A 13,833-nucleotide genomic window follows, 5' to 3' on the forward strand; every position below is an offset into this window, starting at 1 on the left:
TTCTGAGAACTCTAGAAATTACCCAAAGGCTTGCAGGAACCGAAGGGGCACTTATTCAAGAAAAGTAGCTGAGCATTGGCAAGACTTGCGGCTTTTTTTTTTTTTTTTTTGAGACGGAGTCTTGCCCTGTCACCCAGGCTGGAGTGCACTGGTGCGATCTCAGCTCACTGCAACCTCCACCTCCCAGGTTCAAGCGATTCTCCTGCCTCAGCCTCCCGAGTAGCTGGGACTACAGGCACACGCCACCACGGCCAGCTAATTTTTGTATTTTCAGTAGAGGTGGAGTTTCACCGTGTTGGCCAGGCTGGTCTCGAACTCCTGACATGATCCGCCCGCCTTGGCCTCCCAAAGTGCTGGGATTATAGGTGTGAGTCACCGCGCCCAGCCGACTTGTGGCATTTTAACTTCCCTAGTCCAACCAGCCACTCTCCAGGTCCCCAGCAGCCTTAGAAAGTAACAGCCTGCATTGCCAGTGCAGTGTGGTGGCTGCCACACAGAGCAGAATGGAGCTGGAGCAACTTCAAAGCCTATTTCACCAAAATATTGTGGCTATTCGGCCTGGCCTGCGTGGTGGTTCCCTTGCAAGGCTCCGAGTTAGGCCCAAAAAGGTGTGAAACACCTTTTTCCCAGAGTTGAGGAGGGAGTATTTGTAAAATCAAACAAACAAACAAGAAAGTTTTTTAACTTGGTGGCCGCCTAAGGCAATAGATAATAGCTGGGGCAATCAAAAGGTTATGCAGAAAGCTTAAAAGGAAAAGCTGGGAAATAAAATGTCCCTTGGAGGCCTTAAAAAACACCAAGCTCTTTCTGGAGAATCTAGAAAGCTACAAATGTGGACAGTGCTGTGCATATGCTCGGGGTTGTGAGCATGCTCAGAAAAGACATAAAAAGGCCCTGAACTCTCACCTCTGGCTGACTTTCTGCAGCAGCAGAAAATGAAGGCTGACGCAGAGGGGCCCACCACCTGGCTGAATGTGGAAGGTGTGTCCCGACAGGCACTGAGAGCACTTCAGCAGAGACTGGGAAATTTTTTATTTTTATTTTATTTATTTGTTTGTTTATTTGAAACGGAGTCTCGCTTTGTCTCCAGGCTGGAGTGCAGTGGCGTGATCTCGGCTCACTGCCACCTCCCCGGGTTCAAGTGATTCTCCTGCCTCGGCCTCCCGAGTAGCTGGGATTACGGGCGCATGCCACCACAGCCAGCTAATTTTGGTATTTTTAGTGGAGACGGGGTTTCACCATGTTGGCCAGGATGGTCTACAGGAGGGTGATCCGCCCGCCTCAGCCTCTCAAAGTGCTGGGATTACAGGTGTGAGCGAGACCGAAAAATGTATTGGTTCCAAGTGTTTAAGGAAACCTCTGTCTCATCATCAGCTGACCACCAAGCTAATAACTGAAAGGAAACTTCAGTGGCCACACGTGACAGAGAATGCAGACCTTAAAGAATTCACATGGAAAAGTAACTAAACAAACAAAACCAACTACAACAAAGAGCAGCAACAAATCCTTGCAGGGCATTGAAGGGGGAGGGGACGGGATCTTCCACAGTTGCCAAACGATAGTATTTAAAATATTCAGTTTTTGGCCGGGTGCGGTGGCTCACACCTGTAATCCCAACACTTTGGGAGACCGAGGCAGGCGGATCACCTGAGGTCAGGAGTTCAAGACCAGCCTGGCCAACATGACGAAACCCCCATCTCCATTAAAAATACAAAAATTACGGCCTGACCAATATGGTGAAACCCCATCTCTACTAAAAACACAAAATTAGCCGGATATAGTGGTACACACCTGCAGTCCCAGCTACTTGGGAGGCTGAGGCAGGAGAATCACTTAAACCTGGGAGGCGGAGGTTGCAGTGAGCCGAGATCATGCCGCTGCACTCCAGCCTGTGACAGAGCGAGACTCCAAAAAAAAAAGCATTATAGACTTAAATGTAAAACATAAAACTATAGAAAACTCCGAAAAGAAAGCATGAGAGAAAATCTCCATGACCTTGGGTTTGGAGATGGGAAATGGATTTTTAGACATGACACCAAAAGCATAAGCTATAAAAGAAGAAATGGATAAATTGAACTATATCTGAATTTTTAAATTTTGCTCCAAGAAAGACACTGTTAAAAGAGTACAAAGAGAACCCACAGAGTGGGAGAAAAAAAAAAAAAAAAAACTTGTATCCAGAATATAAAGAACTCTTAAAACTCAACAGCAAGAAAACAAACAATCTGATTTTTTTAAAAAGAGATGAAAGATCTAAACAGACTCCCACAAATGAATAGATGTGAATGATGAGCACATGAAGAATATTCAACATCATTAGTCATTAGGAAAATAGAAATTAGAACCACGGTGAAACACCCACACGCACACTCAAATGGCTACAATTTTTTTAAATAATAAGCTCAAATTCCGGTGATGATATGAACCAGTAGAAATACTCATTCATGGCTGGTAGGACTGCAAGCTCATACAGCCATTTTGGAAACAGTTTGACCACACAGGGACTGAAAAGGGATTTTTAGGGTGATGGAAGAACCGTCCTCCATGATTGTATAATGGACACCAGACTGTATGCATTTGTCAAAACCCATATGACAGTACACGATGAAGAATGAATGTCACTTTATGCAAATAAGTAATCAGCCAGGAGATCACGGGATCCCAGGATGGAATGCAGACCAGGGACAAAATAATCTAACTGTATTACAAACAGATGACATAGCCATACAGAAAGGCAATGGGGGAAGAACTGACCACTATAACTTCATAAAGCTGAAGATGAAAAGCCTGCATGTGGACACTGCACTCTGGTTGGAAACTGCTTCTCACAAGGGTAAGATGAGCAATAGACTGTAGGTATGTTAGGAATGGGCAAATCCACAAGTAAATTGTAATTGTGGGAGCAAGGCTTCTCACCATCCACTGTCAAAGAAAAAAGTTACAAATGAGCAACAGGGCACAGTGGCTCACGCCTGTAATCCCAGCACTTTAGGAGGCCAAGGCAGATGGATCTCTTGAGCCCAGGAGTTTGAGACCAGCCTGGACAACATGGCGGAATCCCATCTCTACAAAAAATACAAAAATTAGCCAGGTGTGGTGGTGTGCATAAGTAGTCCCAGCTACTTGGGAGGCTGAGGCAGGAGGATCACCTGAGCCCAGGAGGTGGAGGTTGTGGTGAGCTGAGATCATACCACTGCACTCCAGTCTGGGTGACAGAGTGAGACCCTGCCTCAATTAATAATAATAATAATAATAATAAGTTACAGATGAACAAGGTAGAAAGGCAAGAATCAGTTGCGTTGCTGAGATTGCATTGTTGGGTCAGGACGGGAGGTGGGGCTATCAGTAGGAATTAATGTCTATTGATAGGGAGACAGGGATGGAGAGATGGGGTAGATGGATTGATAGATGATAGTAGGTTGACAGAGGGATAGGTGGGTGGTTGGATAGAGGTAGAGATAGATAAATATGTGTGCATAAATGGGTTAGTACACTAAATATATTTCCTAGCTCTGTTTCTGAGAAGGCCTAGAAGCAGTGATGCCACAAGTTGCAGCCAGCACACCTACCACCCAGATCTTTTTTTTTTTTTTTGAGATGGAGTCTCACTCTGTCACCCAACCTGGAGTGCAGTGACACAATCTTGGCTCACTGCAACTTCTGCCTCCCAGGTTCAAGCAATTCTCTCCTGACTCAGCCTCTCTAGTAGCTGGGACTACAGGCATGTGCCACCATACCTGGCTAATTTTTTTGTGTTTTTAGTAGAGACGGGGTTTCAACATGTTGGCCAGGCTGCTCTTGAACTCCTGACCTCAAGTGATCCACCCACTTGGCCTCCCAAAGTGCTGGGATTACAGGCGTGAGCTACCACACCTGGCCCTAGATCTGAATTTCTAAGTAAAAGGAGCTAGGACTTTCTGGACAAATGACTAATTCCAAGGCCAGGGCAAGGTAAATACAAGAGGAGCCTAGAACATCTTCTAGTGCCTGAAAGTAAGGAAGTAAAATTAATAAGCAAAAGGAATCAGGAACCAACTTACCAGAGCTTCCAGCAGACAAAGCTACAACCATTGAAGCAACAAAACAGATAATGATAGAATCAGTTTCTAACCTAAAGAATGAAATAATGAGTTCAGAGTGAGATTAGTGCATAAACAGCAGAAAGAGGGCAAATCTTCCTTACAGAAGAATTCCAAAGGATAAATGCAGAAGGAATGAGGAAACAGAAAGTCACCACTTGAGTACCACAGTGGCAATTGCTGAAGCCAAGATCGACTGGCGGCTGCTAAAATGAGTGGGCAAAACTTGAAGGAGAAATGGGATATTGGCGTGGCCTGACAACATCTCCCCGAAATATTGATTAACTACCATGCTAGTTCTAACGGATGTCCACAAATCCTTTGATGTTCCTCCCTGCAGGAGAAGAGGCTTAACTCCCCTCTCCTTGAGTGGAGCTGGACCTAGTGGCTCGCTCCTAACAAATTGAATGTGGCTAAAGAAGAATAATATCTTTACAATGGAGAAACCCACAGACATCACTTTAACCAAGGGATCAAGATGCATATCACGAGGAATGTGTCCTGCTCCTCTCATGTCACCCTAGATGGATGGCTTGAGACGGCACCTTCCTCTCCGTGGGATTTTTCTCGAAAATGCATAACCCCAGACTGATCATGAGAAAATGGCAGACAAACACAAACTGAAGGACAGTCCACAAAATACTCATCCAGCACTCCTAAAAACTTCCAAGGTCAGAAAAAGCAAGGAAATATGGAGAAACTGTCTTAGACTGGAAGACAGTTGGGAGCCATGATGACTAAATGCAGCTTGGGATCATGGATTGGATTCTGGAACAGGAAAAGGACACTAGTCAAAATTGTTGACATCCAAATAAAGGCTGTATTTAACAGTGTTGTACTGGTGTTGATTTCTTAGTTTGGATAAATGTATCATGAATATATAGGGGAAACTGGCTGAAGGGTGTGGAGGAACTCCCTCTATTAGCCTTACAACTCTTCCTCAAAATTAGAAGTATTTCAAAATAAAAAACGTTTTGTTTGTTTGTTTGAGACGGGGTCTCCCTCTGTTACCCAGGCTGGAGTGCACTGGCATGATCCCAGCTCACTGCAGCCTCAACCTCCCAGGCTCAAGCAATCCTCCCACCTCAGCCTCTCAAGTACCTACGACTACAGGCAAATGACACCATGCCCTGCTAATTTCGTTTATTTTTTTGTAGAGGCAGGCTTTCGCTATGTTGCCCAGGGTGGTATCAAACCCCTGAGCTCAAGCAACCCTCCTGACTCAGCTTCCCAAAGTGTTGGGATTACGGGCGTGAGTCACCCTGCCCCTGCTCAGGACCCCTGCTAGGATACATGCTGGCCAAGAGCAGCAGCCGGGGTCCCTCAAACTGAGTGGTTCCTTGTGGCCTGTGGATGGGGAGCCAGGGCCTGGGATGGCTGTTGTACACCCCTGTGAGACCCTGGTGGAGGGGACTTTTGGAGGGGCAGGTGACAGGTGGGGTCAGTCTGAGAATAGAAGAGCACCATGAAGAGGTGATACATTGTGGTCTGCCCCAGGCTGTCCCCTGCCCTGCACAACTCCCTAGGAAGTCTCCCCTGCCCCACATCTTTGCTTATGATCCACATCTGGCTCCAGAGACACTGATTCTCCTGCAGGCCTGTTTATCCACTGAACACCTCCCCTGTGTAGCCCAAAGTTTCCCCCCGCTTATGAGTCCCAAACAGAACACCACGTCCCTCCTCAGCCCTGTTCTTCCTGCTCCTATGCCCCTTCTCCATGACAGCACCTGACTTCCTCTGCCATCCTTGGCTGTCCCTCCCCCATGCCCCACATCCATTCCTCACTGCCATCCTACCTCCTAAATCTATCGCTGCTCCCACCACCATGGGACGTACTCAGTGGTGTTTGTAGATTGGATGGATGGATGAGAGGGAGGGAAGGATGAAGGATGGATGGATGGAAAGAGGGAGGAAAGGAAGGAGGGATGGATGGTGGATGAATGGAGGGATGGAGGGATGGATGGGGGTAAATGGAGGGATGAATGGAGAGATGGAGGGATGAATGAAGGGAGGGATGGATGAATGGAAGGATAGATGGGGAATGGATGGAAGGATGGATGGATAGGGGATGGATGGGTGAATGGAGGGATGGATGGATATGGGATGAATGAAGGGATGGAGGGATGGATGGATGAGGGATGGATGGATGGATGGGGGGTGAATGGAGGGATGGAAGGATGAATGAGGGATGGATAAATGGGTGGATGGGGGATGGATGGATACATGGATAGATGAGGGATGGATGGACAGGGAGGGATGGATGGAGGGAGGGATGGATAGATGAATGGGGGATGGATGGATGGATGGGGGATGGATAGATGGATGGATAGATTGGTGGATGGAGGATGGATAGATGGAGGGATGGATGGATGGACAGATGGGGGATGGATGGATGATAGATGGGGGTGGATGGATGGGGGATGGATGGATAGATGGGTGGATGGGGGGATGGATAGATGGAGGGATGGATGGATGGGCAGATGGGGGATGGAGAGATGATAGATGGGGGATGGATGGAGAGATGGGAGATGGATGGATGGGGGATGGATAGATGGAGGGATGGAGGGATGGATGGATGGGTGGGGGATGGGTGGGTGGATGGATGGATGGGGAATGGATGGATGGGGGGATGGATGGATGGATGATGGATGATGAAGGGATGGAGGGAAGGATGGATGGATAACAGATGCAGGGAGGGATGGATGGATGGGGGATGGATGGATGGATAGATGGGGGATGAATAGATGGAGGGATGGATGGATGGGGGATGGATGGATAGATGGGGGATGGATAGATGGATGGAGGATGGATGGATGGATGGGGGATGGATAGATGGAGGGATGGATGGACAGATGGGGGACGGATGGTTAGATGGCAGATGGATGGATGGAGGGATGAGGGATGGATGGATGATAGATGGGGATGGATGGATGGATAGATGGGGGATGGATGGATGGATGGATAGATGGGGGATGGATGGATGGGGAGGGATGGATGGGGATGGATGGATGGAGGATGGATGGGTGATGGATAGATGGAGGGATGGATGATAAACAGGGGATGGATGGATGGGGGATGGATAGATGGAGGGATGGATGGATGGGAGATGGATAGATGGATGGATGGATGGGAGATGGATAGATGGAGGGATGGAGGGATGGATGGAAGGAGGGAGGGAGGGATGGATGGATGGGGGATGGATGGATGGAGGGAGGGATGGGTGGATGATGGATGGATGGAAGGAGGGATGAATGGATGAGGGATGGATGGAGGGAGGGATGGATGGATGGGGGATGGAGGGAGGGAGGGATGGATGGGGGATGGATGGAGGGAGGGATGGATGGATGGAGGAGGGGATGGATAGATGGATGGGGGATGGATGGATAGATGGGGATGGATGGATGGATTGATGGGGGATGGATGGATGGATGGGGGATGGCTAGATGGAGGAATGGATAGATGGACAGATGAGGGATGGATGGATAGATGGGGGATGGATAGATGGAGGGATGGGGGATGGATAGATGGGGGATGGTAGAAGGAGGGGTAGATGATATATAGAGGGATGGACGGACAGATGGATAAAAATGACAGAAGTTTTGCAGCCTGGGGACTTTGAGACGAGGCTCCCTGTACCTGACAGTGTTTCTCCGGGGCAGTGTCTGGACCCTGTGCTTCACAGGGACTGGGCTGCACGTGCCACTTCCAGAAGAGTCCAGCGCGAAGGCCTCTGGAGGCGTTCTATTTTGGGAGACCAGGCAGCCAAGTATTTGAACACAAGAGGACCCAGAACTGCCCACACCACCACATCTGGGATCCCCCTGCCCCAAGGGAGGCTAAAGCAAGCAGAGGGACACCAACCACTGCCACAAGGAGGTCTTCAGACTCCAAGCTCTGTCCAGGCCTCAGCATTCTGCAAGAGAACACCACGCTGCCCCCACGTGTCCCAGGCAACACCCAGAGATGTGGAAGGAAGAGACACTGCGTGGACTTCTCTTTTTACAAAGACTTTATTGTCTGACATGCTTGACAAAAAAAAAAAAAAATTACAGCCACAATCAAGTTATGCCAAAATGATTGAGAAGCACGCCGTCATCTTCATATCTTGAGGACTTTTAATGAATTTTCTCTTAAAGTAACAGCTGCCTTCATAACTTTTCTTTTCCACATAAAAATACACCATATTCTGAAGATACCTTAGGAAAAAAATTTTTTTTTAAGTTTATAGTTCTTGGTCCACACAGAAATTGAGTGGAGCTGGCACTGAAAGGGCCTACTTTTCTCCACCGCACACATGTCCCACACCTGGGGCATCAGAGAGACCTCGTAAACATCCCCGCTACAGGAACCCCTTCAGCCAAATGGGATTCCTGGAGCCCTACACCCCACGGCGCTCAGCTTCAGCCAACCTGACACAGTGCTGCTGCCAGGCTTGCAGGGACAGCAGCCCCACCCCTCGAAAAGCCCAGCTCAGTGCGGGCAGAAAAGGACTCCCAGCATGCTAGGATGCTGCACCCAGGGTTCAGGACTCCTCAGAGCTCAGACCAGTTTTGAACAGGACCCTTAAAAACAAAATTACAATCAAAAGAACCTTGGACCATGCATTGCTTTGTAGGGACCTAACTTTGGGTCATGGCAAAGTGAGGGCAGTGAGGTCAGAGAACAAGGGTCAGATGCTGCCTCTGCTCCTTTTGTGCTGTGAGCCCCCAGGCAAGTTGCCACGCCCCTCTGGCCTCAATTGTCTCATCTTTAAAATGGGGAATAAAGTACCTACCTTGAAGGACCATCTGAGGATGAAATGAGACTATATCTGCAAAAGGGCCATGGTAGGCTGGTTCCCAGGGCTGGGACCTGGGTGAAGAAGTGACACCCTCCTCTCAGAGGAACACGTAAAGGGGGTGCAAAAAAAATCACCAATCAGGACAAATACTACTACTTTAATGCAATGTTAAAAATAAAAATAAATGCAAAAAAAGTCCATCATGAACAAAATATTAAAGACAGAATCTGACCCTGAACTTGCCATTTCTGCCTAACTGCCTGCCCCTCATCTAAGCCCTACCAGTTCCCACCACCATCCTGCCCCCACTCCCTCCAGTCCTAATTCAAAGAAAAAAAAAAAGCTGTCCAAGGTGGGGCTGCTGAAGCCTGAGGCCTGCTCTGTCCCTGTGCCACCCTCCTGTTCACAGGGCTGGCTGGTCCTGGGATGAGGATTTTGAACCCTTTCAGCTTCCTCAGCTGCAGGCATGCCAGACAGAATCCTAACGGTGCAAGGGAAGCCACACCAAGGAACAAAACCTCACTGCAGGGCAGAAAAGAGAAACACAGGACCCACTTGGTTCAGTTAAGAGGGGTGCGTGCGTACATGTGTGTCAGTGCGTGCCTGGACACGGGTTCACACCCATGGTAGGCCTGCTGCAGCCTAAGCCTGCAGACCCTCCATCCAGGCTACCGAGTTCTGCAGAATAGCATGTTCCCCGTGGGACCAAGGGTTATCCCCCCATGACTGGGAACCCTCTAGCTGGTCCTGGGCATGCACACCAGCGGCTCATTCTGCAGAACCAGCCCCCATCATCCAGGCGCCAAGTGAATGCCTAGAACACTCAGGCCATTGTTCACGTCAACAGAAATGCCTACAGGAAGAAGAAGAGGGGATAATGCCAGGCAAACTGCTGTGGGCCTGGCCAGGTGTGGTCTGAATTCCTGAGATGTCCCTAAATGCTCCCTCGGAGGGCCTCCTTCTTGGGCCTATCTCCTCCCTCACTTGGGAGGAGAGCAAGGACTGTCTTTGTGCAGCCCACGAATCCTCCCACCCACCCCTAACACAAGGGGATGCCACCACACAGACCCATGGTTAGAGGGAGATTTTGTATAACTTCCAAATCCCATTGAAGAGCAGCAGCTTCCCAAACCAGGAGGGCGTCCAAGGGAGAAGAATGAAGATTCAGTCATTTCCCAAACATGACAGGGCCATGAGCTTAGTAGGTCCTTTAACGAGGTACACGCAGGATGTACACGCAGAAAAAGTAAATGAGCACAGAACCCCTGATGGGGATGTGCAGGGTCCCAACTCCAGGTGACAGAAGGCTGAAGAGTTGTTCCAAGACCCTGACCTGCCTGCTAGGCCAGTCCCCGCACCCAGGTGGGTCGTCCAGGCAACTCAGCATGGAAGGAATGGTGGCCGGACCAGGCCTATGGAGCTGGCACGAGCGGGCAGGACTGGGGCAGTGGGGAGCAGTCAGGAGTTCCGGGGTGTGGGGAGGTCGATGACTATGGGCGGGTTCACGGGCTGGTAGTTCACAGTGCATACAGACGCGTTCACATAGGTGGTCGTCCCATCTGCCATGACACCATACCCTGGAAAGTAAGCACACGCCCATCAGGTCAGCAGCCAGAGCAGTGAGGATGGTCAGGTGGATGTGGCAGTCATAAGGCACTCAGCCCCCATAGGCTGAATGTGTTTGGGGCAAGCTAGTAAACTCTCAAGGTCAATCCCTTCATCTGTAAAATGGAGATGATAATGATACATGCCACTTCCAAGCTTTCTGTGAGGATTATATGAGAAAATTATCTGTGTACTGTGCCCGGCCCAGTGCCTGGCACATGAGAAGCACACAGTGAGTCATCATCATTGACATCATCTTCACCACCATCCTTATCACCATCACCACCAACACTGCATCACCATCATCACCATCAACATCATCACCACCACCATGCTTATCGTGATCATCACTATTTTCACCACCACTACCATAATCATCATCACTAATGCCATCATCATCACTATCATGATCAACATCATCATCACCAACGCCCTTATCATCTTCACCATTACCGCCACCACCATTACCGTCACCATCACCATCACTCGTCCCATCATCATCACTATCACCATGAACATCATCATCACTACCCTTATCATCACCATTATCACCACCACCACTGCCATCACCAACATCATCAAAAATGCCATCATCATATCACCATCAACATCATCATAACCACCCTTATCATCATCACCACCACCATCATCATGTTCACTAATGCCATAATCACTACAATCACCACTGCCATCATCCCCATCACCACCACCATCACCATCATCAAGAATGCCATCATCATATCACCATCACTATCATCATAACCACCCTTATCATCACCACCACCACCACCATCATCATCTTCACTAATGCCATCATCACTACAATCACCACCGCCATCATTCCCATCACCACCACCATCAACATCATCATAAGCAATGCCAACATCATCACTATCACAACATCATCACCACCGCTCCTATCATTATCATCATCATTATCACCACCACTATCACCATCATTATCACCAATGCTATCATCATCACTGCTCTTATCATTATTGACATCACCATTATCACTGCCACCATCATCACCATCACTAGTGCCATCAACATCAGTATACCACCACCATCACCATCATCATCACCAATGCCATCATCGTCACTTCACCATCAACATCATCACCACCACCACCATCACCAAGAATGTTGTCATCACCAATGCCACCATGATCATCATCACTACCCTTATCATTATCATCATCACCATTATCGCCACCATACCACCATCATCACTATCATCATCATTGTCAGTATTGATGATGTCATCATTGATGCCATCATGATCACCACCACCAACACCACTGTCATTATCACCCCCATTATTGTATCAGCACCATCATCACCACAATCACCATCATCATCACCATTGTCATCATCACCACCATTGCATTTATCATTATCATCATCACCATTGTCACCACTACCACCATCATCATCAGTATCATCATCATCACTGACATGATTACTATCACCATCATCACTACCAATACCACTGTGATCATGGTCATCATCTGTCATTATTGCCACCACCATCATCATCATTGCTACTATCACTACCATCCTCTCACCATCATCACTATCATTATCATCATTGTCATGTACTTTCTCTGCCTCCACCATACCCTCTTCCCACCATCTTTATTTGTTAGAGTCCCCCTCATCCTTCAGCTCAGGTCATCTCCAAGATAGAAGGAACATTTCCCCTTCCCTGTGTGGTGCTGGGGGAGGAAGGGAGTGGTGAGTGGGTAGGTGAGGACCTATTATTTGGAGTCCAATTGTGCCTGTCCAGTTGTGTGGGGGTGTGGTTTGGGTCACAGGCAACTTTGGATCTGATGGAGCTACATGCCCATAGTAGGGCCGCAGAAAATGACAGCCATTATTATTATCCCACAGCATGTGAGCTGCCCATCTCTCCCAGGACCTCTCACATCTGGCTTTGATGACTTTTCTGTGCCCAGGGCTCCTCCAGGAGCTACTCCCAGGCCAGGTGAGGTCTGATCACTCCTGCCCCTTGAAAATGAGCTGCAGAGGCCCTCAGGGAATGAATGGTTTGAGGCTTGCTTTTGAACTGAAAAACGATCTGATGTGGACCAGACAATGTGGACGCCTGAGGTCCCTGGTCCAACCAGACAGAGGTTCAGGAGGCCAGGAGATGCCTCTGGGGGAAACCACATCAGTCCGGACATCCCACAGCAGCCAATATGCTTCCTGGCAGGGATGTGACAGAGAGGCCTTGGGGAGGTGGGATAAACATCCAAAAGGAGCAAAAAGAGACATCTGTGCCAAACTGGTGAAATGAGGCTCAGGTGAGGATGGCTGAGGTCTACTAGGGAACACCTGCACACAGCAACAGGCCAGGGCGTGGCCGTGTGGATGATAGACCTGGAGCTGACATCACCGTCACCATCACACGTAGTCCCTCCACACTTATTAAGCACCTATTGTATGCCAGGCCCAGGGGACAGAAGCAACAAGACAGAGCCACCAGTTTTAAGGGATTCATAGTGTGCTCACCAAATAAAATTCATCCTCCATGTCGTGGCCCAAACACCCCCTCCTCTGAAAACCCCCTGCCCACCTCCCGATGACTTCCCAGGCTGGAGGCACAGCAGAGTTGCAGGGCTCCCCGGAAGCAAAATTCACCCCCTAAGTCATGCAGGATTTTGTGATCATCTTCCTATTATTAAACATTTAGCAATAGCTCATTGACAGCCAGGGTGTGTATGGCAGTTAGCAGTTACAAAGCGAACAGCAGGAATGGGCTATTTACTTCCCTTCTGGCTGAACGGAGGGGAGGGCCCGCTGGAGGGTCCATTAGGAGCCCCTAGCCCGTGAGGTCCCCGTCTCCACCATGTACTGACCTTCGTGGATGTGGCCAAAGACATGTAGCCGCGGCTGGACTCGCCTCTGCACGGTATTGAGCAGCTCCACACAGCCCACCCGCTGCATCTTCTTGGGGACCCAGTCCAGGAAGCCTGGTGTGGGGGAGACAACAGGAGGCCATGATGGGGTCTGTCCCAGCCCCTCACTGCCCCATGCCTGGCAGCAGCTTCTGCAGCCTGCAAGAGGCATGGGGCTCCTGGACTATGGCTTTGCACTATTCTCCCCGAGCAAGCTCCCCAGAACCCTGCCCTGCCTCAGCCTTCAGGGACGGAAACCATCCGGGACCTTGCAGCCTCAGCCTCCTCCTCCACAGGGTTGCACTGAGGGCCTCCTTGAAAGAGCTTAGCATGGGCCAGGCACTTGGGGCAGGGTACTCAGTAGCTGCTAGCGCCCCCCTCCCCCAACCATCTGTGCTTGAGTGGCCTCAAGGGTGGCATCTGCCCACTGCAGAGGTCAGCAAACGGAGGCCAGAGAGGGACGGGTGAG

General features: G+C 49.3%; 1 protein-coding gene across 1 annotated transcript in view; it reads right to left on the reverse strand.

The window, feature by feature from the left end:
• Positions 1–8,075: 8,075 nt before the first annotated feature.
• The window catches only part of MPPED1 (metallophosphoesterase domain containing 1), an 86,790-nt gene continuing 81,032 nt past the window's right edge, over positions 8,076–13,833 (reverse strand). The window contains exons 5-6 of the mRNA XM_033233692.1: positions 13,326–13,439; positions 8,076–10,436 (exon numbers count right to left, since the gene is read on the reverse strand). Of these exons, the coding sequence (XP_033089583.1) occupies positions 10,318–10,436; positions 13,326–13,439 (233 nt within the window). The 3' untranslated portion in view covers positions 8,076–10,317. The remainder of the gene's footprint in view (positions 10,437–13,325; positions 13,440–13,833) is intronic.

This window comes from Trachypithecus francoisi, unplaced genomic scaffold, assembly GCF_009764315.1.
Source record: "Trachypithecus francoisi isolate TF-2019V2 unplaced genomic scaffold, Tfra_2.0 Lachesis_group14, whole genome shotgun sequence".
Lineage (NCBI taxonomy): Eukaryota > Metazoa > Chordata > Mammalia > Primates > Cercopithecidae > Trachypithecus > Trachypithecus francoisi.